This window comes from Juglans microcarpa x Juglans regia, chromosome 2D (assembly GCF_004785595.1).
Source record: "Juglans microcarpa x Juglans regia isolate MS1-56 chromosome 2D, Jm3101_v1.0, whole genome shotgun sequence".
Lineage (NCBI taxonomy): Eukaryota > Viridiplantae > Streptophyta > Magnoliopsida > Fagales > Juglandaceae > Juglans > Juglans microcarpa x Juglans regia.
In genome coordinates, this window is record NC_054596.1 from 11312491 (window position 1) to 11337400 (window position 24910).

Genomic DNA, 24910 nt, shown 5'->3' on the forward strand with positions numbered 1-24910 from the left:
TTTTGTTTGAAAGTTTGGAAAAATTATAATAATTAGATAATGATTAAGATGAACAAAATTAAAAAATTAAAAACTTAAAATTGAAAAATATTTATGTTTGTGATATCTGGATATTGAAATGAAATAAGATGAAATCAAATAGAAGCATCTCTCTTTCAAAACCACTCCTTAATCCTAGAATTCTATGCATTTTATTAGTTAGAGCAAGATTTTATAACGACTCTTAAGAGGCAACGTAGCAATTGGCGTGCTTGTTATAACAAGTGAAGCAACGTTCTAACAATATTTCATAGCAATGGGCACATATTTTGCTAACAATCTTGCTTGACCCATATTTTGAGTGTGTGATTTCTTTTTTGTGTTTGGATTGAGAGATGAGATGATATGAGTTGAGATGGTTTGTGAATAGTAATAAGATTTGTGAGTTAGGATGAGTTGAGATAATTTTTGAAAATTTTGTGTTTGAATTGAAAGTGAGATGAGATGATTTTAAGTTGTTTGAGAAGAGATAGATGTGGGTTTCACAAATGATTGCATAGTATATAATAGTTTTATTTTATTTATAAATATATTTATAAATAAGCAATAATAATTTTTTAAATTACATACCCATTTTTTTATAATATAATTCATAATAATATTATAAGATGAAAATATTTTTATAAAATCAAATTATATAAAAAATATTACTAACTCAAATTTTTAACATAAAAGTAAAAATAAAAATAAAAATAAAAATATTTTTAACTCAAAATATTAATATTTTTAACTCAAAATATTAATATTTTTATTTAACTTTAATTTGATTCTATATCAAATTTTTTTTTTAACGAAATCGTCACTATGATCAAGTAGGAAGCCTTTCTCTATCATCTAGATGAGTTTTCTCTTTCATTTGCAAAAGTAAAATCAGACTGAAAAGTGAAAAGCAAAACACCCCTTTTGTCATTAGTGAACCCATGTGAAAACATCTCTGAAAATGAAATAATTGCCGTTTGGATTGAAGATGGAAGATGATTTTACCGTACAAGATCTCAACTATATCTCAAACCAAACCAAGGCTTACTTAAAAACATACTACCTACTTTTCATTCTATACATATATAGACAATACTACTTTTCATTCTTGATTTCTATATATGATTCATCTAAATGGTTAACTTATAAATATACTTATAATTTACCGCATGAATAAATAGTTTAATTCAGAATGACAAATTTGAAGATGATCATGATAGCTCTCTATCAAGTTTTCTGCATTTGTAATTTCTTGGGAGTTATGTTTAATTTTGCTACTTTTACGGCAACAGTAACAAAAAAGTTTCAACTAAAAAGTGGTCAAGCAAAAAACGCAGACCTGACTGAGGCTGCCATATAAGTTGCATCATTTCCTGCAAAGGAGATCATTGGCATCAATGACAAATTTGTTCTCAGAAAGTAGTGTACAACAAATATTAAGATCTCATATAACTTCCAAATCCTGTTTAACAAATAGGATAATTATAAACAAAATCTTGATGTTGGACAAATTGGCAAAGAAAAATATAACATTACAAAACTCATCCATACTTCAGGGAACTCATCTACAATATTAACACACTACTGTCAATCTATCAAAATGCCCTCCAAGATCTAGGCAGGGCATGGAGCTAGTTTAAACGGTTGCGGGCTTACACGTTAGGAATCGTTAAGAGTCTACAAATTAGTAAATGTCTCAACTACCAAAACCACATATCCAATTCACCAGCCAATTTAGAAACTCATCCCTCCTCCTCTCTAACTTCTAGCAGAAAGGTCAAGAATGACTGCAGATTTTTACTAGTAGAGCAAAGCACCCTGAAGCCGATTCTTGACATATTGGTAAAAGGACGACCGAGCAAAATATCACCAACAGAAACTGGCCCCTTAATTTTACAATTACTGAGAACTTCCATTCCCTTCAGTTTCTCATGCAAAAAACACCAACGTTCAACTCTTGAACCCGAATTTTCAAAACTCACACTTTTCGTCAAGTTCTCATCCCCCTTGACTATATCATTTGAGAAATTGTGCAGACCTCCATATGCACGTGCTATCAATCAGGAGATCGAATTTAGTAAACCAATTCGGGGAAGGGGAACAATATGCCAACCTTGGAAGAACTTTAGAAGTTCCACCGCTCTAATTGCAGCTTGGCTTCAGCCATGTCTTTCTGTGCCTTCTTTCTCCGATAAAATATTGGACAATCCCGACTGAACAAATGTGTAAGTTAGACAAAAAGATAGCGTACTGGGAAACATAAGCCAACCCATGCATTTTACTTCCCAAAAAATCCCTACGGGGAAAAAACTTACTACTGCATACAAGCAAACAAATATGAATACCTCGTGCAGAGCACATCCTGGTGAAGAGAACCTTGACACTCTTGGCATTGTGTCCACAACCTCCCAAAAAGCATCTCCAGCTCAGATACTGCAATCACTCAATAGTTCATTGTTTCTAATAGAAAGTCCCTTCGTTCCTCCATTATACAAATAAACATGTTCAAACTGGAGAAAGATATAAAAAGAAATATTAAAAGTGCTTACCATGAGCCACTGTTTTGCAGTAAAGTTCGGCTTCTCTCCCCTTACAGTGTGAGCAGAGAATACGATCATTATTGCTGGTTCAGAACACACCAAATAGTATAGTATTAGACTGTAAACAAAATAATGAAGAAAAACAGGCGATGTTAACGTGCTAAAGGCTATCAGTTTTCCCTGTTATAATACTTCATGTCCAGTGCCACACAAGATTGTATGGTCGACAAAAATATTTCACAATTACTAATCTCATTTCTCAATGGTCGTCTTTTTCCTCTGCAAGTATGCATTATGAAAGCCATTTCTCAAGTGTCCCTATGATTCTTCCTAATAGAGGTTTCATGATCTATTTGTATCTGAGGAAAGTTCCCAGACAACTTGTAGGCTTGCCAATCAGCACTTAGCACGTAAATGCAGGAAATAACGTCTGTAAAACTCGAGTGCAACTATCAATAATAGCACCTTAACCAGTCTGCAATATAGTCAGTATATTGCATTTACCAACAGAAGTTCAACGTTAACAAAAATGATAAAAGGTACAAGGTGAAGCAATAGAATCATACCTAATTAGAGCTTTGCAGCCAATGCAACTGAGTTGCTTCTTTGCAAATTTCATTATACCACTGTTAGAGGGAGTAGAGATAGAGATAGATCTTGTATGACTTCCATGAAGAAGTTCCCTGCTAGCATTCTTCAAAATCGGCTCAAATATTCTTAGAAGTGGCTGTAACATGAATAATAATATTAAAAAGTATGAAAACAAGCATCATAAACAGGGAAGCATCTGCAAAGCACAAAGCCCAATACAAAACTAACCTTGCTAATTTGATTTTCAAGATAGTAATGAGGGTCTATTGGTATGTTATTCTCAAGGACATAGATGGGATCCTCTGACTTCTCATAAGCCTGATGGTAATTTATCAGTTAGTTTTGATCACCATAAATATAATTATTCCCCCCCCCCCCCCCCCCCCCCCCCACCCCCCCAAAAAAAAAAAAAAAAAGAGGAAGAAAGAAAAGAAAAGAGATACCTTGGCTCCTTTTGCAGCTTTAATAATGACATAGGGTACACGATCCCCAACATTTGGAGCAGTAGCAGCATCTCGCTGTAAGTAACAATGTGAAATAGTTATTTTATGGTCCAGAGGAACATGGTATATGTGACAATTCCATATAAGCAATTACGAAGTAGGCAATGAAGTCAACAAGGCACCATCAAACCTTGCGCATACGCTCGGCAAGTTCAACATGAGCAGCCTTGACTTCGTAATCATCTCCTGTCTTTGTAAGACCCTGCTCAATGAGTATGTTAGTAGAGGGTACAAAGCAAATATGTTCATATCACGCTAAAATGGAACTACAACCAGCATATTGAAAACTATCTAAAAAGAAATGCAAGGGGGCACACAATGAACATCAGAACAATGTTAGCCAAATATTTTTCCCACCTTAGTGATAACCAAAAGTGACAAATCCATGCGGTTCATAAGAAGATCTGCAATGGTATTCTTCACATACTGGACTGCCCCAGGAATGTCCTGGTCAATAAGAATTTTGTGTAGGCACTCATTTACCAGGTTTTTGACTAACAAACAATTGTCTCTTCGAACAGTTTCAATACCTGTCACAAAAAGGGGAGCTTGAAAATTGACATTAAAAAAACATAGAGAAGCACAAACTTGAGGAACTCCTACATTTACCTTTGGTGTCCATTTTGTCAAACTTGTCTGGATTTGTCCATAGCAAACCGGCATATCTTTTCTTGCTAATCAAGAGATATGGATAATAAACCTTTTCAAACTCCAGTTTGATTGGCTTCACAAACCGAAACATCAAAGAAAACAAAAACAGAGAATCCATTATAAGAATAAGCATACAAGAAAATTGGAACCACATAAGTTTTTTTACTCCATGTGGACCACAATAAATTGTTTGCTTTACATTATGTCCATCCCAGAGAAGTCAAAGCATTTTTCTAATATTCCACGTAACCCTTGCTGATTCTCCATCAAACTTGTTTTAGGGCAATTCTGGAAGTTTGTAACTAAAATATATGGGATAAATGCATTAATTGCTTTGCTTTGAAAATTTCCCTTTCCAAAGAAGTCCAATAAACTAAATTAACAACATGGATGTCCCAGAAAGTTGCATCCAGGTGAATGAACAGTACCGTTCACTATATCCACATATGTATTGACAAGTAAATATTAATCAGCTAGAGCACTATCCTCGTCAAAGTCAACAGAGTCATAGCATTTGGCCAAATTAAAGGATCCTGCACAAACAACTAAGTTGTTGTAGCTTGATAAGGATTTGTTGAGATTTATTTTAAATACTGAATTGAAAATCTTCTATTCCACACAAAGATAAAGGCAAAGTGAGAAATTTTTGAGCAAGGCAGACTCTTTCTTATATCTCATTGGAATCATATTCTGAACCAATACCAAAGACTTGGTGTGATGTCAATTGGAAAGCTGCTATGTGAGATAAACGAAGAATCAAGAATAATGGAATTATTATAAATTCTTTACTTTAATGAAAGTTCCACTAATATATTCAGCAGCTTCTCTCCCCAAGTTCATGGCAGCCTCCACAGTGTCAACCCCGAATTGTACCATAACTGAATCTGTGTCCCCATATATAACCTGATATCATACAATTACCAATTCAATCCATGTTTGAAGAGACTAAGGTATTAAAGAAAACAAGAATAAAAATAAATGGAAAGACCATGGGCATTAACAAAATCAGACTACTAATTCCATCCATATATGTACAGAGAGAACGATGACGTGCATCGTGCATTCCTAATGCAAAAGTTCAATTCCCAAAATGAAGGCAAATACAATGTGCAGCAGTTGCAGTTCATCGTGCATATGAAGTCAGAAACAGGACAAGGCAGCCTAAAACCACTCAAGAGTGAATAGAAAGCAGCAATAAAGCCTAAGAAAGACCAAAACTTTCTTCAAGCTGATATGGGTTCCACGTCCTCATACTGATTCTCCATAGAATAGTACTTCTAAACAAAAAATACAAGCGTTTTCATCAATCCCAAACCATAATGCCACCAGAACCATTCTACTTCAATATTTATTTACTATCTCGTACTGATTCTCCATAAGATAACAAGAATGGATTCTGCGTGTAATATTAGAACATCTCCTAGAAAGGTATAAACTTTTTGTGAATTATCATCCCCAGAAAAAAGTGAATTAAAACATATAAGACACCTGAAATCCAGGCCACCACAACGACAAACGTACCATGCATAGCCCTTGATTGGAGTATTATTCAACATTAGAAAAGAAAAGTCTACACAAAATACCTCAGCATTGTGTTCATAGCCCCCAAGCATTGTAAATTTATCTTCGACAAGTTTTTTGGTGTGCTCAATCATTTGTCGACCTTTACACAGCAGCCAAACCATGCAAACAATTAGAACTCGAAATTATTAGCATTTTAGCTCATGCAGAGAATAACCAGTTTTTAACTGTACCATAGCTTGTAACACTTGAAGATATCTCTAAGCAAGGTAACTGACCGACAGTAGCTCCAGTGAATCCATATACAGAATTTGCACTTATCTGAAAACAAAAAGAAGACATCAGAGAACTTAAAATGCATGGTAACTGACTATTCTTGAATGGTGAGCACATGAAAGCACACGAAACTACCACAGAACTTCAATAAATTAAAAATGCAAAGCTCACCTTCAAGGCCAGCTGTCGACCATCTAGCACAGCCTTCTCAAGTGGATCTTTTGCTTCCTATAATAAAAGTGGACATCATTTACATGCACAAAACGCCAAGAAAACAGCTTGATCGCAATGCATGCTAAAGTTTATATAATGGCAGCAAAAACACAAGTAAAAGGTTATTACCTTCAAATCTGCCTTTGCTCTCTTACGAGCTGTAATCAGTTCTTCAAGAATTTCAGGAAGTATTCCCTGAGATATATTTTTTCTTGTAAGTAAGAAATTTATTAAAAACCACGTAATTAGGTATAGCCCAAGTACACAGGAAGTATACAAGAGAAAACATCTAATTACAAACTAAAGCTGAAAAACAGCACGAAAGTCAATGAAACTAAATCCATCTATTACAAAACCGAAGCCCAAAGCAACAAAGTATGAAAAAAGAAAGCCCTATAATCCCATCCACCGAGTGTTCTCTATTATCAAAACAGCGTCCATTCCTCTCATTCCAAATACACCACATAAGACAGAGGAATCATCTTCCAAACAGCCGATATTTGGCGATTTTCTTGAATCCCTCTCCAACAGGCCAAAAGATTCCCTACACTCTTAGGCATCACCCAAGAAATTCCAGACTTGACAAAGACCTCATCCCACAAAGCCCTCAACACATCACAACGAAGAAGAAGGTGATCCACCGATTCTCCACACCTTTTACACATAAAACACCAATCCATTACAATGATTCCACGCTTTCTCAGCTTATCAATAGTAAGTATTTTCCCATGAACAGCCAGCCACCAGAAGAATCGGACCTTGAGAGGCACCTTGCATCTCCAAATATTTTTCCAAGGGAAAAAATGTGGCACCAAGACTTTGTACAGAGATCTAACCAAAAAATTCTAATTACCAAGCTGATTCCAGATTAATCTGTCCTCCCCTCCAGATTTTAAATTTAAGTCAGAGAGCAAACTGTAAAAATCAGTGATAACCCCCACCTCCCAATCTTGGGCATCTCTAATTAAACTTACCGACCACTGAAAAAGACCAGCAGTGTTGCTCATGCAATCAGCTACAGAGGCGCCTTTATCCAAAGCAATTCTAAAGAGGGAAGGGAAAGCAAACTTCAAGGCCACATTACCACACCATAAGTCATGCCAGAAACTGATTCGATTACCACTACCCACTTCAAATCTGAAATTTCTGAAGAACTCCCCCCATCCATTGCGAATGAATTTCCACACTCCCACTCCATATGCCCCTCTAACCTCATTTGAGCACCAAACTCCCAAATACTCCCATATTTGGCATCAATAACAATCCTCCAAAGAGCATCCCCTTCTTGATGATACCTTCACAACCATTTCCCTAAAAGTGCCTTATTGAAAGTTTTCAGCTTTCTAATCCCCAAACCTCCCAAATATAAAGGAGAGCAAATCTTATCCTACTTGAGCAAGTGGAATTTCTTCTCATCCTCCAATCCACCCCGCAAGAAGTCACAGAATATCATTTCTATTCTATTAGTCACTCCTGCAGGCAAAGGGAATAAAGATAGGAAATAGGTTGGGATATTTGATAAAGTACTCTTGATTAACATGATTCTACCACCCTTGGACAAGTAGATCCTTTTCAAGCCAGCCAACCTACTTCCAATTCTCTCAAACCCCATCCCGAATTGCCTTAAGATTTAAAAGGTTCCCCCAAGGGAAGACCCAGATATTTCATAGGCAAAAAAGACACCTTACATCCCAATATATCAGCCAAATCCCCTAGATTATTGACCAAACCTATGGGGACCATTTCAGATTTGGACAAATTGACTTTTAAACCAGATGCAACTTCAAAACATAACAAAACAGCCCTCAAAGAACGGATCTGATCAGAATTTGGCTCACACAGGATCAAGGTATCATCCGCAAAGAGTAAGTGAGAGACCTTACTGCTGTCATGGACGGAACTACCCACCGAGAAGCCCGAGATAAAACCCCTATCCACTGCCGCCTTCAACATTCTACTTAACACATCCATAACTAAAACAAAGAGAAAGGGGGACAAAGGATCCCTTGTCTCATTCCTCGAGAGTTGTTAAAAAAACCAACTGGAGTGACATTAACCAAACTGAAAATCTAGTTGAAGAAATGTAATACTTGATCCGCTTACACCATTTTCCCCCAAAACCATACCTACCAAGGATATATATCTAAAAATCCTAATGGACATGGTCAAAAGTGTTCTCAGTCAAAAGCCTTCTCCATATCCAATTTGCAAAGGATGCCTGGACTCCATCTCTAATTCTACTCTCCAAGCATTCATTAGCAATGAACTCCATCTCTAATTCTACTCTTCAAGCATTCATTAGCAATGAGAACGGAGTCAAGGATTTGTCTACCCTTGACAAAGGCATTTTGAGATTTTGTGATGATCTTCCCCATAACCAAACTCAAACGGTTAGTGAGCACCTTCGAGTTAATCTTGTACACACCACTAACAAGACTGATGGGTTGAAAGTCCTTCCCCTCTACGAACCCAACTTTTTTAGGGATACGTGCAATGAATGTAGCATCAAGGCTACTCTAAAATTTCATAAAAAGAGTGAAATTCAACCTTCACGATATCCTCCCTGACGATGTCCTAACATGCCTGAAAAAATGCCATGGAAAAGCCGTTGGGTCTCGGCGCTTTATCTTTGTTCAAACCTCTTATCATATTAAACACCTCCTCTTCAATCACTCTCTCCAACCAAACTGCACTAGGCTGGTCAATCGAATCAAACACAAGCCCATCAACTTTGGGTCTCCAAGAAAACTGCTCCGTAAGAATTTTTTCATAAAAAGGATAATGTGATCTTTAATAGTTGAATGACCCATAAGAACACTACCATCCGAGTGGAGCACCTCAATTGCATTATTTCTTCTATGAGAATTAGCAACTCTATAGAGAATTTGATGCACTTGTGTCCTTCCTTCAACCAAAGAGCCCTAGACTTTTGTCACCATGAAATCTCCTCCATAAGAGTAATTTTTTCCAGATCAGAAGCAACACTGAGTTTCCTTACATTCTCATCAATCGAAAGAACCCCTACATCCTCTTTTTCATCAAATCTTTGCAACTGCTCGAAAAGAGACTTTCTTTGATCCCCAATGTTCCCAAGCACCTCCTTAATTCCATTTCTTTAAGTCATTCTTCAAAGCTAAGACAAAGCTGGGTGTACCCGACAACTGATAAGAGAACCACCACCACTCTCACCTTATCTACAAAACCATCAACTTTGAGCCACATGTTCTCGAATTTAAAATATCTATGCCCCTTATGAATACCCCCACAATCAAGAAAGATGGAAAAATGATCAGAGCATAATCTAGGCAAGCGTTTTTGACATAATTCAGGAAAATGCGCCTCCCAAGAGGGAGAAACAAGAAATCTGTCCAGCCCTTCCATTCAACCAAGTGAAATCACCCCATGCCAAAGGTAAATCAACCAAGCCCAGATCAAAGGTTAAATCTGAAAAATCAACCATGGCCGGAACAATGTTGGAATCCCTGACCTTTCACTCGGAAACCGAGTGATGTTAAAATCCCCTCCAATACACCACGGGCCCTCCCACCAACTTCACAAACCAGCAATCTCATCCCAAAGGAACCTCCTGTCTCTGTCAACATTGGGCCTATACACACCAGCAAAAGCCCACCCAAAACCATCATTTACATTCAAGAAAGAGCAAGCCACAATAAATTCTCCAACATACTCATCCACCAGAGTTACAAATCTCTTGTCCCACATCAAAATAATACACCCCGAAGCCCCCTGAGAGGCCAGCGAGACCCATCCAACATATGAACATCCCCACAAAGTTCTAATAATGTTTCTATCAATGAACTTCAATTTGGTTTCCTGCAAACAAATGATGTCTACTTTCCATTCCTGAATCAGATTTCTTCCGCGAAGACGCTCACGGTTTGTTCAAACCCCATACATTCCAAGAGAGGATCTTCGGCTTCATAAATCACTGCTGATTGCCCTGTCTTTTTGCCTACCTCTGCTTGCACTACCATCCCTTACATCATAATTGATAGTGCATGACAATCTCTTCAGCTCTCTTTCTTTTTTTGAAAATGATCTAGCCAAAAGTGATTGTCCCGCCTCAATAGCAATGAGAAGAGCTTTGAGTTGTTCTTCAAAATCCTCACAAGAAATCCCTACACAGTCACGGATTTCATCCACCTTCTGTAAAATCCAATCAGAATGTAAACCAACCCGAGAGTGAGTCGGAGGCAAAGAGCAAATGGGACTAGGCTCATCCCCCATATCTTCCACTCCATTAATAGAAACACCCACCCTAGACCCCTTGCATACCAACTGCAAATCATGCTCATAATCAGACTCAACATCCGAAATCACCAAATCTACGTCCTCATTTGTACACAAAACCCTAGAGAAATCCTCCTCATCGATAATCTGAGTAGACACTCTCAGAATCATCATCCATGACAACAGGAAGAGGCACCAGGATGAGCATTGACCTTCGGTGTTGGCATAGGTAGAGTCAAGGGCTGCCGACGACAAGTTCTGTGACGACGGAGGGGTCCCTTGAGCAACCACCGACGACGTCCAAGTCAAATACGCATTCGTGCCCGAGGAAGAGGCACCAAGATGAACATTGACCATCGGCGCTGAAAAGGAAGAGGGTTTCCAGCTGCAGGTGACAAGTTTTGTGACAACGGGGGGTCCCCTAAGCAATCGTCGGCGATGTCTGAGCCGTATTTGCGATTGAGTCCAACGAGAGGACCCGGAGTGGGCTTTGACCCACCATCATAGAGAAGCAGGCTTCAAGCCCAGACCATTGCCTCCAACATTGTCTTTCAAACCCAACCCATCGCCCCTACCAGCTGCAACCTGAGGCCAATATACTTTAGAGGAACTTAAGTGACTAGGGCCCTTCAAAACACTGCTTAAGCCCATAACCAAGCCCAAGCCTGAATCAATTTTATTCATCAAGTCATTGATCTTTTCCAGAACACACGACAACTCAGCTCTAGTTGCCCACAGCATCCCCTCAACTTCCCCCACTGACGAGATACACAGAATGCTAACAGCCAACCCCACAAGCCTCCTTATGATGCCATTTGTCAGCATGTGAAGAGAATTGTCATTCATTTGAACTTCACCACCAATCACCTTCCCCTTCCTTTGACCATCACCCTCCATACCATTAAAACTATTACTTGCTGGAGGACATACCGGTTTCTTCAAGATCGACGCAAATGATGCACCGTTTGGGAGGAAGACCCTTCCCGCTGACGACATGCTGCTTTGCCCCTTCACATGCCACTTCGCCCCTTCCCATGCCGTTCCTGAACATCAATAGCCTGAGCATATTGGACTCTGTTTTCCTTTTCCCAAACAAAGACTTCAAAGCCAGCGATCGAACGCATGAAAAACGTGAATTCTTCCCAACCTCTACCATGTAAACCTCCGGGAATAAACAAAGAGCCCCTTTTGCTCCCATTCCCATACTCATCCAATGACAAAAAAGACCCCTCGAATTAGCATGACGCTGAATAATCACAACTCCATTACCCTCTTGCAACTTTCTGAAGAACCCATCACGCCAAGGGTGTGCCAAGCAATCCTCCAACACCTTTGCCACCCATGACAACACCGGCACTCTAAGAGAAACAAACTTAACCACTCTTCTGCTCATCTCATAAATGCTAATATAATTTCCTCCCTCCTTCGAAAAAATGAAGGTCTTCGATTCCACCTTCAAACGCCTAGAGTTTGACATCCTAAACGCCTAGTCTAAAATTCAACTCATGCTAGCAAAAAGTGATCGATGACTAAGGAGACGTTTGGATTCGCAACTCATCTCAGCTCATCTCAGTTCATCTCAACTCATTTCACTACTATTCATTACTATTCAACAACTTTAACTCACAAATCTCACTACTATTCACAACTCATCTCATTATTATTCACAATTCATCTCAACTCATCTCAAGTCATCTTCAAATCCAAACGTCTCCTAAATGAACTATTATAGTAGTTTCAGGACAAAAACCATTCCCTGAGATATTATCATCGTGCATGATCATTATATCATTATAATGGACATAAACTTGTATACAAACTAATTAAATTCAATCATTCGCTCATGTCTACCATAATGTTCATATATATAATAGAGTTTTAAAAAACTCGCCTTTTGTAAATTTGATTTAATAAATGTTTCACCAGATGGAGTTTTGTTGACACATTCTGGGGGAAGGTTAAGTTTGCGAACATCCTCTGGTGTCACCTTCACGAAGACCATTAGGAATTAGGTTTTGCTCCAATAAAAGCTTCTACATTATAACTTAATTCATGTCAAATAATAGGATAGTTTCCAAGCAAAAAAATCCTGGTAGCAAACAGAAATGATAGCCAGAACAATCACCAGAGTGCAGTAACATAAATTATATGCCATCATAATAGATGGATACAAGGATGCAAAGTCCAAGGTTGCAATCGGCTTCTCATAAAATCCTGCCCTTGCCTCCAAAACCTGCATTTTGTACATCCCAAATATCAAAGCACATTAACATATGATATGATTTTCAATAGGCGTTTTAAATGAAGACATGTCAACAAAAAAAGTGGGAAAGAGGGGGGGGGGGGGGGGGGGGGGGGGGGGGGGGGGGGGGGGGGGGCTGCGGCAGCACAATGCAAGTTCATGTCAGAAACATTTTTATGTAAATATCAGAACTCTCAAAGTAAAACAATATTCTTATTATTGTGTGTACCAGCGTTTTTATTATATTAAATCGTATGCATTCAGAAGTTTATGATTTTTCACCCTAGACACCACAAAGCTTGATTGCTAAGGGGATGCTTGGGGAATGAGATGGGATGAGAATTTTGTGAATATGAAATGGTTTGTAAATAGTAGTGAAATTGTTTGAGTTAAGATGTTTTATTGAGTTTTCGAAAAGGAGAAAACATTGAATAAAAGTACTATAAAGTTAAAAATATTGTTAGAATATAATTTTTTAATATTATTTTTGTTTTAAAATTTTAAAAAGTAGTATTATTTTTTGTGTTTTGTTTGGAAGTTTGGAAAAGTTGTAATGATTAGGTAATGATTAGATGAAAAAGTTAAAAGATTTTAAATTAAAAAGTGTGTTTGAGTGATGTTTGGGAATAAAAATATGAGAAATTATAAGATGAGATGAGATGACTTTCCCAAACAAGCCCTAAGTCTTTCCCCCTTTGGTTGCCTAGTATTGAAGTTTGATTGGGACAAGAGAGAGAGGAAGAAATATTATTTTTTCAAAAAAAAATTATAGGCAAAAAGGTTAGGAGGGGGCAACCAAAGGAGATTTCCCAAACTGGGCATGATCATAGTAGCATCCTACCTGCAGGGAACCGAACAATATGGGCCTAGACTGCAGGAAGACGTAGGCGTTCCCTTAAGTCAGGTTTGAGCTATAGCTTAGACCCCAACCCTTCTAGGGAATTCAATGAATCCTTAGGCAGCTAATACCAATAGTCTAAGGTGAATCCTATTCAGATTTGAAGCCATGATCTAATACATGCCAAACCACTTGGGAGTAACCTAAAGACCATGGAGCCAGCACCCTTGGTGGTATTTCAACTAACTTTTGCAAACTAAAATGAAATCAGCAAGCATACAAAGCTCTTTAAGCATCCACTCTCTAATATTCCACAGGCTTATATACCTCTTCACCATGAAAGTCAAGATTTTGATACAGAAAATACAAATACTGCAGAACCAAAGTAAAACGAAGATAATTGCACAGGGGCAGGGGGACAGCAATGGGGTGTGCGGATCCGGTTATGTAAAGAACATCTTCACATGTACAACCAAAACAGAACAATAAAAGTAATGTACAAAACCATTATCTGTAGTTGAAGGCATATGCCATGCCTCTAGGTAGTTTCTTAGAGGGCCACAACCCCAATCATTTGATACTCCATTAAAGTTCTTCGCTGTAAGATCATTCTCAGAAATAATAGAGGTAGTTTCCATAGTAACACTTATTTATTATACAAAAAATAAATAAACAAATAAAAGGTCCATGTTACATTCTATTCCCAGTGCACCTGTAGCATGGCATACAATCATCATACTTCTCTTGTTGCGTCCATTTATGCATCAGTCACCTCATTATACTTATCCAAAAGTAAACGAATAAAATAAGCAGAAATACCAACTTTAATGAGAGAGAGAGAGAGAGAGAGAGAGAGAGAGAGAGAGAGAGACTAAAAGGATCTGTTTCATGTATTCATAAGTCAATACTCTGAAAAAGGGGGAAAGTACCTATAAAAGCAAAGAAAATGTTTACTGATTAAAAATAGCATGTCCAAACTCAGAAAAAAATTAATCTTCCAAGCTTTTCTTAAAAAAGAAATCTGAAAAAGAGAGCCAATTCATGACTACAATTGATAATAGTCAAAATGCATAAAACAAACAAGGCCAATTAAAGCATTTTACAAAAAATATTTCTTATTTACTGGAATGTTTTATAGAGTTCCTATCTATGTAATCTAAAGCTTTGGAACTTGCACTTAATATTGTTATATTTGTGAAATTTACCGTAAGTCAACCTGATTAGGACTTGATAATCCTTGTACACTTCCATTCTAAATCATAAACATGATCGGTCAAGTTCACAAAAGATGCAACCCCAATAAAATCACTGCATAATTGTTGCTTAATAATGCAAGCATTATGAATTTACATCCCAAACATGATGATGCCAGCTAAATTAATTGCAGCACATGAAATTACTGTAAATTAGAATGTTGACTTACAGTAGCACCTTCATAAGTTCCTTGTTCAGATCCTGCATGTTTGACATTTGGAATCACAAGGCCCTTTTGCTTTGCCTTCCGAAGAAGTTGAGAAAGTACCTGAAAAAGAAAGGGTTCATATTCTACAGTTGGGCAACTTTCACCATTCTGTGTATATATGGGAAACTCATAAGCTGAGGAGTTTATCATACTAACCTTGATGCTCTGTCCTCTTGAAAGCAGAAAAGAGATAGGAACACCTGTTACTCGAGCCATCTCCACGTAGTTGTAGATGAACATCAATTTGTCCAAAAGCCGCTGTGGGAGATAAGCATCCTACAATAAAAAAATATAGGATTGTTCATTGAGTTGCATTGCATAAGCATTTTGTGATTGATTTTTCTTTCAAGTATGTGAACTGTATAGTGGATGTGAGGCACAAATTATAGTGAAATGTAGTGTGATGAAATAATTAACAGAGAAAATTATTACAGAGAGGGAGGCATCCTCGATTATTCCTATAAAATCTAAGGCGTCTTCACAAGTTAAATTTGTATCGCAAACCTCTCCACAAAAAGACAAGGAATAAATGGTTAAACAAATGGACGTCTAAGATAACTATACCACCAAAATTTACCTTCCAATGTCAGGAGAAAAACTTTTTTTTTTTTTTTTTTTTTTTTTATGAATAAGAAAATTTTATTGAGACAAGAAACAAGGCAAAGCCAAGTATATACAAATACTAAACATAGTTACAAGTCAGGAACTAGAAAAAGAAACAAGAAAATCATGGACACTGGTTCCATTAAAAACAATGGCCGAAGCCCACTGAAATAAGGAATTAAAGAAAAACATCTAAGTTCATCCATTGAGTGTTCGTTATCTTTAAAGCATCAACCATTCCTCTCAACCCAAATAGACCACACAAGGCATGAAGGGATCATATTCCAAACAGCAGCAATTTGCGAATTAACCCTTCAACCTCTCCAGCAACCAAAATGATCCACCACCCTCCTAGGCATCACCCAAACCATTCCACTCCTATTAAACACTTCATCCCATAACACCCTAGTCACCCTCACAATGTAATAATAAATGATCCACCGATTCACCAGATTCCTTGCATAAGAAACACAAATCCATAACAATTAATCCACGTTTCCTGAGATTGTCCAAAGTCAAAATCTTCCCTAAAGAAGCAGGCCAGCCAAAGAATGCAACCTTTGAAGGCACCTTGCTCTTCCAAAAACTCTTCCAAGGAAAAGAGTGTACCCCATTAGGCCTATACAGCATCTTGTACATACAAAGAACGAACTGAAAAGCAAAACTTAGATCCAGTTGATGGTCTCCATAATTATTTTATATAGTCCCTTGCTTCAGTGAAAACCGATATAGATCACAGAGAACTTAATGATAACTGCGATAAAGGCATGATGGCATGACATTTCCCCACTTAAAAATAAAACACAGCACTGTATGGATTACACATTCCTTCCATTGGTAACCTATTACCCTTCATTAAAAAGTGGGGAGAGCTAAACATTAAAGAAATATGTTTGCACTGAAGATACATGGCAATAAGGTATTTGCTCAATTATGTTAAGCAAAGGCAGCACTTAAATAAGGCAAAGAAGCATACACAATGCAAAAGGCAAAGAAGCATACACAAAGCAAAAGGTGGGATGGGAAAGAAATCACAATATAGAGAAACTAGAATATGCACCTTCAAACAATATACAGCAAGCCGTCTCCTGGTTTCAGCATTTCCATTCTGAAGATCAGAGATTATTGAATGGTGTACATCCTCTTTCTGCACACAAGGAATATGGCAACAGCAATATCAACACTAGGTATTGATGAGTACTTTGAGGTAAGGCAAAAATCAAACAAAAGGATACAAAAGACGGTTAAAGAGGAATTAGAAGATTCATGGATTATAGTGACAGACGCAAGAGATTGGTTAAGCAAAACAGAAGTAAAACCTCATATATGCACACATACACACACATGCCACAGGCAAGAAAGTTATTTTTTCGCATATCAATCCATGCTTTTAGGGCCCCAATCATAAACATAAGCACAAGCAGCAATAAATGCCTGCCAATGGCATTATGAACACAACCTCATATGTAAGCACAACAAACAACAAGCAATCTGTCAAAAGCGACAAAGAGAAAGGAAATATGAGCAGACTTCCCAGGACCGCTAGACCCAACCAGTCAGGCGTTATGATTGGGATCATGCTATAAAAGGTACTAGATGCTAAAATTTCAGAGATAAAATTCTCAATGCTTAACAAGAAGTTATAAAACTTTTTATTTAATAAAGAAGAGGAAAGAGAAGCAGATAACAAAAATCGATTGCCAACATGATGATGGAGGTCCGCAATATGACTGAACAGTGAAGGAGGCCCATAATATACCTGAAAAAAAAGTAATCCTAATTTGACCTCACCTTTAGCAAAATAATAGGCTTCAGCATGCCAACAATCTTATTAATCACACTGAAATTCTAATTATGGAGCCATAAGCTCACAGATTTACTGTCGGTCAATCAACAATGAACATAAACCTTCATGATGATGATAGCATCCCATGGAAAGAAGGGCTCCATATTTAATTCAAACAAATCAACCGAAAAGAATATCACATAACTAATTAGCATGGGATTCATCAATTTGACCTTCAGATGATAAAATGTAAATGTTAGAAAATACAGACAATAAAATGTAACTATGCACCAACGAGAGATATTTCTTTTGCCTTTCCCAACCAAGAAGGCAATGAGATTGATTAAATAGAAAAATCCATATACCAAAGATGCAATATAAAATACCATGGAATGGTGCATGTACAGATATACAGAACTAAGAAAGCATTAGTTTCATACAACCGTCTCTAAAGCATTGTTTAGGGCCACACAAACTGAACTAGAGTTTATTAAAGTAATCTCCAACTGCAAGAAAGTGCACAATGCTCATCCCATGTTAGTTTTACCTGAATCCGTCAATTTTTTTTCCTGCATATCTACTGTTATATATTTACAACTAATACAAACAAATAACAAAGGGGATGATGCAAACTTAAAATCGAAAAACAAAATTTACCTGCTCAGAAAGGAAGTGTGCAGAAACAGAATTCAACGAGTAAGAACTTAATTTATAATCCCGTTGCACAGCCTGCAATAAAAGATAACAAAATAAATTATTTGTTGTTAGTCTATATCGTATATGATAGATGAAGCACACCATCTTAAGCAAACAAAGGCTTAGGACAAAACCTGGAGCAAATCAAACTGAACCCTCCCTTCTACTGTCACTTCTTTACTTTCCCTGGTTCCCATCTGTCTGTGAAACCAACAAATATCAGAAAAATGTTCCTAGAAGTCAACAAGAATTCTAAAATGGCAGAAAATAATGCCAAAAAACTATTTTTACATGAAAAGTTTAGCAAAGAAGCAACAAGTTTAGCAAAACAAAACCCCTACATCAAGTCACCTATACCATTAACTTCATTTTTTATGTGCAAAAATAATAATTAATTCAATTGGAATGGGTTTACCTTGAAGAAAATGTTGTATCTTTGACCCGAACTCTGCTATTCCTGATGCGGCCCAATATTGGAAATTCTGCAATTCCCAAGGTCTCAGCCCTCTGAAGACCATAAAAACAGGATTGTGAGATTAGCTGTAATTTAGAGAATGTCTTGGAAACTTGGCATTAAAAGATGTAAATTGTAATGAAAGATACAGCGATAAGGATACTAAGACAATGTAGAGGAAATTTACAATGAAAAATCTGCATCAACACTCAGAAAGTCCAATACATCAATTACCTCAATGAGATATGACAAATCAAATTTGCAAATGTTATATCCAATTATGATATCAGGGTCCACTTCACGGATAAAGTCCTGCAAGAAAACCTACTTATTAGACTATAAACATGCATAGATAGACCTTTAATACATTTAAGTTCTACTATACATTGGCTACATTTTTTATCAGTAAATAATAAATTTTATTAATGGAAATAGGCTTGGCTACATTTCTATGGAAAAGAAGTTTCATAAAAAATTGAAGGGAAAGTAAAAACGATACATCTTTCACTACTTACTACCTTTCTATCAAAACTAATCCATCAATACACAATAGAGACGATAATCGACACCATTACATAAAGAATTTTTCTTCACTCTGTCAACAATTCATATGCACGGTTAATCATAATTTAATGGGCTTTATTTCGATACCCTGTCCAAAAGAGAGCTAAGTTAGCTTGATCTATGAATTCCATCATAGATTATTAGTGTTTTTGATGTTTTCCTAATTGGTATTATTAATCTAATTGGGTATAGCAAATATAGTGACTGTATCCTCTTTTTAAGCTATAATAATAAAAATTTTAACACTCCATTAATTTTCGTTTTTGGAGTTCATTTTTTTATACAGCATAGAACCATATGTTAAATTTAAGTTACACACAATGTAGCATTCTGTAATATGGTGCCATTCGTAGCTATTTATCTGATTAATATTTTTTTAAACTGCTGTTGGGTTAAATATCACCCACGAACTTATAATGAATAAAAATTGTGTTGATTGGATGTCAGTCTCTATCCAATACGAAAATTACATACCCAGTATATTTTAAATAGATTAAGTTTTTCCCGAAAGAGGTTTTTATCTCCAATGATCTTGATATTTGATGAGCATGATAAACATGGCAACACAATGAGGAATTGATGGTATGCTACAAAACAGTTTGGTGACTACAAGTTCACAACTACACTCACAAAGCATATTACTCTCTCAATTTTGACAATTTCCCTTGTCTTCAAATTAAAAGGTCAATTAAAAAGTAAAATGTAAAATTCAAAGTTTCAATGACGAAGATAGACTGATAGCTTAAAGAATCTAATATCAATAAAAATAAAACTTAAAACTTAAAACTAGAATGCCGTCATCATAGAAGTGGTAATCATCATAGAAGTGGTAACAGAAATCCATAAGCACTCTTGGACAATGCAAGACACAACACACCATTGCATATGATATAGCTAGTTTTAAGAATATGGGACTCACATTCACATATAATTCAAACAATCAATGCAAAGATCAAGGCCAAGGGCAAACAAATTTTGTACAGTTATTTTTTATAAGTAAAAATTAACTGTACAAAATCTTACAGTTAATTTAACTGTGTATAGATAAAGACCATACTCTCCAAGCTAACAAAACATCTCTCTCTGTATAAAAAGGCATCACGTCAACACCAACTATTGAAGAGCAAGAGTTAAGGGTCATCACATTCCGAATAAATGGCTGGTTCTCTCCCTGCAAAGTTACTAGATTGGCCACCTAAAAAGAAATGAGCAATTTCACTTCAAAAACCATAAAACAAAATGATATTATAAAGCAAGTAAATTCTCTTCCTCAAATAAATCAAATAGATGACAAAGAAGAACCTGGATAACGGGATCATGGGTAGGCTCAGGAAAATGACCTTTACGACCAGCACACTCTATGTCAAAACTAAGTACGCGAAACGGAGCCATCTTTGAGAATTCCCCTTCTGGGGAATGGCTGATCAGCTCTGAATACCTAGATAAGTTGTTAAGGAAGGTTCTTCATAGGAAGAAAAAGTCTCAATAAGAAACATAACTGGACCCTTCTCCTAAGTGATACAAATACCTATCATCCTTGAGGATACAGGCAATCAAACTCTAATTGAGAGTATGACAAATTCTTTGCTGTCTTCTTATATTTTCCAGCAGGAACTTCAATCCAATTCCCACCAACAATGTTCCGGTCAATCATAAAACGAAGAGCAAAAAGAACATTGCTTTCATATGTAATGAAGCTTTTCGTGCCCAAACCATCAATATGTATGCCTCTATCAAGAATACCTGTCAATGTTTTAGCATGTTGACAAGAAATCATATCACTAACAAGTAAATTTCTATTAAGAATAAGCCTCTTGTTTTAAACCTTAAAAGCAACTGCATAATTATATAAATTACTCTATTAGCTACATGAGGACAAGATTATGCTGAATAAAACCCGTATCAATAGAATATAGGAAAGAAAAATAATACAAAAAGAGAAAATGAAAGAGAATGAAAAACTAATCTCAAAGATGATTTTTGTCATTATCCATCCATGAATGCATTTCCCATGCAATTCATTAAGCCAAAAAATATATATATATATATATATATAATTTTCACAAGTTTGTGATCCTTATGTTTGTAAATCTAAATTTATACCTCGGCAGCTGGTCACCATTGTTGGTAATGCAACGACGATTTTGAGAAAAGGATGAGAAGTCTGCTGCTGGTAGTACATAATACTCTTTTTCTCCACTAATTCAATACGACGGATATATTTGGGTACCTTACCATTCCGATTCACCTCTTTCATCCTTGCCTGAAGCATCACCAAACAATACAAGTGTATCATGATGACTTGATGCTTTTTTTTTTCTCTTTCAATCAGTGGAATTACGGCAATTTAATGTATATAATTTCCCTGTAAGTGACGAATGAATACCTCAAGAGTTTGATGAAACCGAGAGATATCATCAGGGCCCATTCCAGGCAGGCAGCTGATGTAAAAATATGGCTCAAACCCATGAACATGGCAACAAACGCTATGCCCTAGCAGATTGCCAAAAAAAGGAAAAGATTTTATTATATTGATGGAGAATGTTTTAGAAGAAACTACCACAGTGAAGGGTATCTTTCAGTGCTCATTACTTCTTATAAACATAAAACACTATAAATTTTGCAACTATAAAATAAAATAAAATAAAAAATTGCAACTAATGATCTAAACTATTTTCTAATCTGGATTTGGTAACCGAATGGTTGGAGTCTGAATTTATGAATTACTCGGGGAAAGATTTTTGAAAAAAAAAATGTACTAATTTCTATCAGTTCGACTTGGTTTGGAAAAAAAAAAAATGCGAATGCTAGTTTACTTTGTGAAAAATTGAGTGAATATGTGAAAGCTCGGCAATCGTGACAACTTGGGAATGCAGCTGAGTAAAAGGTCACTCTTTAAATGATTAAATAAGCAGTAATTCGCCTTTTGCTGGTAATCTATTTTCCGAACATAAATAAGTTAATTTCTTTTTAAAATTTTTGTCGTGACTTTCAGTTCGAAAATTAAGCAAAACGAGAGTTGAAAAGAACTATGATGAGTTACTAACCTTCCCTAGTAACACCGAAAATTCTGATAATGGCGGCGGGTCCAGCTGAATTGGGCAACAGTTCTTTGTGACTCTCCCCGATAACATAATCAATCTCCAGTTGCTGAAAAACTAAGACACCAAAATGAAAACAATTACAGAAACCCTAGCGCAGTAAAAATTCCAGGGAGTAGAGTAGTCGGTCGGTCACTCACGGATGCTCCGAGACTGAGAAACGTAGGCGTCGGAGAGGGGCGGGCGGGACCACTTGGAAAGTCGGGCCGCGAGGGCCCGGCGGTCCTCGATGTCTCGGAGAATCTCCTCGTCCTCGAGTAAGAGGGTTTCGTCGAGGAAGACGTCCTCGTCCAGGAAGTCGTCCTCTTGGGATGCCGCGTGGTGCTTAGGAGTTTGGGCCTGCGAGGGCTGGGGCGGCGGGGGCGGGCGTTTCCGGGTGTTGCCGTTCTTGCTCATGGCTTAGAGTAATTGGGAATCTGGGATTTTGGGTGCGTCTGGGGAGCGTGAGTCTACGTCTGATGAAGAGGAAGAGAGAGAAATAAGTATTTGGAGGGAAAGGACTAACAGCTTGTTCTGAGATTCCCGCCAGTTTTGCGGGTTGAGTAAAACTAGGGAGCAGTGCACACATTGAACACCAAAGCGGCCTTTTTTTTTTTTTTTTTTTTTTTTTTTTTTTTTTTTTTTTTTTTAATAAATTGCAAAACGTGCGTTTTGTTGGTCAATAGTGTTTTCTTCTCCAATTCGAATTTGCCCCGCAAAAAACCTCCTCCCTTGCTTGCGTCGTGTCACCTTCCTCAACCCACAGCCACCGACAATGCTGTTTCTCTATCCAGCGACATCAAGCGATGTTCCTCCGTTGCTGATCTTAAGATTTTTTCTTTTTGTAATATCTATCCAAAAAAAAAGCACCCGTACGCACTCTTTCTCTCTCTCTATCTCTAGAATAGACAACGAGAGACCAACTTGCTGATCCTTATACATGTTTGTCTTTTTTACAAACGCTTGACTTGCACCCAACACGACTCTTCTTATCTTATCCCATGCTTCTAACCATCATTTGGCTCTATGTCTTTTACCAACCAGAGTAGTCATCGATTGATGACAAGTAGCCCCGTGTTCAGGGTGCTCAAAAGGAGGTGAGGTCTGAGGTAGAAACGGTAACACTGGGGGAAAAAGAAAGAAAAACAACGATGAAAGTTCTCGATCAAGACCATCTCGAAATTAAAATGGAGGTTCTTGTGGGTCCAACCTTCGGCATCGACATTAGGGATGGGAGCAGCGACATCCCGAGCGTTGCTGATCAGTGTAGTGTGTCTTCTTATCTATTCCTGGAGGACGACATCAATGGGACCGGAGATGGCGTCGAGTTGGCATTCAGTATCAGTGGGCGGGGGAAAGGTCGGGAGGCAAACGGAGAATCTTCAGAGAGTTCTTTCTCGATCGAAGCTTCATATGATAACAAAGACGAAGGAGACGATTGCGTTTTATCAAAGGAGATTCTGAGCAATTTCAAGGGAGCAGGATTGGGCTCTTTGGGTTCAATGGAAGACAATATTCCTATCAAGTAATTGTTGTCTGTTGTGAATTGAGTCTGAGAGAGGGAAACACAATCTTTAATCGACACGTAAGGTGTGCGATAGGATGTAGCCAAACAGTGACTGATCTTAAGATTTTTTTCTTTTTTCTTTTTCTTTTTCTTTTTCTTTCTTTGTGTTTTTTTAGAATAAACATTAATGCTCATTCATATAATTAAACAAATGAACATTCTATACACCACACTACCATTTCACTTTTATCCCATTATATAAGATTTGGCATATTTATCACTATTAGATAATTCTTTATTGGATGGTTTTTTATCATCAAATAGTGATAAATGTGTCACATCTTACATAGTAGAATGAAAGTAAGATAATGGTGTGGTGTATGGAAAATGAGACAGTGTCATCTACAAAACGTGCATGTCACGCAAAAAAATATCATTTCCTTGTCTACCAACATGTAAAATATCTATAGAATGGAAAGAATATGACAACATTTGAATCTCTTTGATCAAGGGACTATAACTGAACAATTGTTTTTGAGTGGAACGATTAGCCTCCACAATAACAAGTGAATTTCCCTCAAGAACCAAATGTAAAATCTCCATATGATAAATCATCTGTAGACCCCGCAAAGCAGCAAGGGCCGCACTATCATCCACCACATAAATACCCTCTTCTTTCTTAGATATGGCCATAATCATATCACCTCTTGCATCCCTCAAGATTGCACCCACCCCATATTAATTAAATGAACAGAAAATAGCTCCGTCAAAATTAAGCTTCCACGTCTTACATGGAGGATGTTGCCTACACAATGAAGATGGATGTTTATAGACTTTTTGGTGTATGTGGACCAATTGATAATCCTCAACATAAGCAAAAATAATTATCAACAATAGTACTAATAGTGAGATCTGTTTGCTGGAACATCTTTTGAGTTCCAAAACTTCCATTAGGGGTGATAAACAATTGGTTTGGACCGGAGAAATCGACTAGACTGGTCGTTTTAGTCCGGACTGGATCGGACCAAGACCGAAGTCGGTCTCAGTCCATATTTTAGAGGATCGAAAGGTTTCAGTCCGATCCCAGTCTAGGATTTTTCCACCTCAGATTGGA

The 24910-nt window shown here is 37.1% G+C and overlaps 1 protein-coding gene across 2 annotated transcripts; it reads right to left on the reverse strand.

Annotated features, from left to right (window-relative positions):
* Positions 1 to 1443: 1443 nt before the first annotated feature.
* On the reverse strand, positions 1444 to 22913 carry LOC121250041 (DNA polymerase delta catalytic subunit). 2 transcript variants are annotated; one of them, XM_041148955.1, is made up of 30 exons: positions 22451 to 22913; positions 22257 to 22367; positions 21596 to 21702; positions 21313 to 21472; positions 20757 to 20952; positions 20512 to 20647; positions 20267 to 20404; positions 18880 to 18957; positions 18607 to 18698; positions 18326 to 18392; positions 18153 to 18224; positions 16770 to 16856; positions 15263 to 15382; positions 15068 to 15166; positions 12690 to 12797; positions 12456 to 12551; positions 6443 to 6508; positions 6272 to 6328; positions 6058 to 6145; positions 5887 to 5966; positions 5093 to 5206; positions 4262 to 4376; positions 4010 to 4182; positions 3783 to 3854; positions 3593 to 3667; positions 3378 to 3467; positions 3125 to 3285; positions 2568 to 2641; positions 2364 to 2451; positions 1444 to 2231 (listed from the first exon to the last, which is right to left on the reverse strand). In XM_041148955.1, exons 1-30 carry the CDS (start codon positions 22704 to 22706, stop codon positions 2144 to 2146), a joined length of 3264 nt encoding a protein of 1087 aa, XP_041004889.1. In that variant the 5' UTR covers positions 22707 to 22913; the 3' UTR covers positions 1444 to 2143. The 2 variants fall into 2 exon arrangements, with proteins under 2 accessions (XP_041004889.1, XP_041004890.1); XM_041148956.1 differs by lacking the exon at positions 20267 to 20404.
* Between the last annotated feature and the right edge of the window lie 1997 nt (positions 22914 to 24910).

Excerpts from the sequence above, each read along its gene's own strand:
- LOC121250041 (XM_041148955.1), bottom strand. The coding sequence starts at position 22,706 with ATGAGCAAGAACGGCAACACCCGGAAACGCCCGCCCCCGCCGCCCCAG. Across the intron at positions 20,648-20,756 it reads CAATTAGAGTTTGATTGCCT|GTATTCAGAGCTGATCAGCC; the intron begins GTATCCTCAAGG and ends CAACTTATCTAG. Across the intron at positions 12,798-15,067 it reads GAACTTATGAAGGTGCTACT|GTTTTGGAGGCAAGGGCAGG; the intron begins GTAAGTCAACAT and ends TACAAAATGCAG.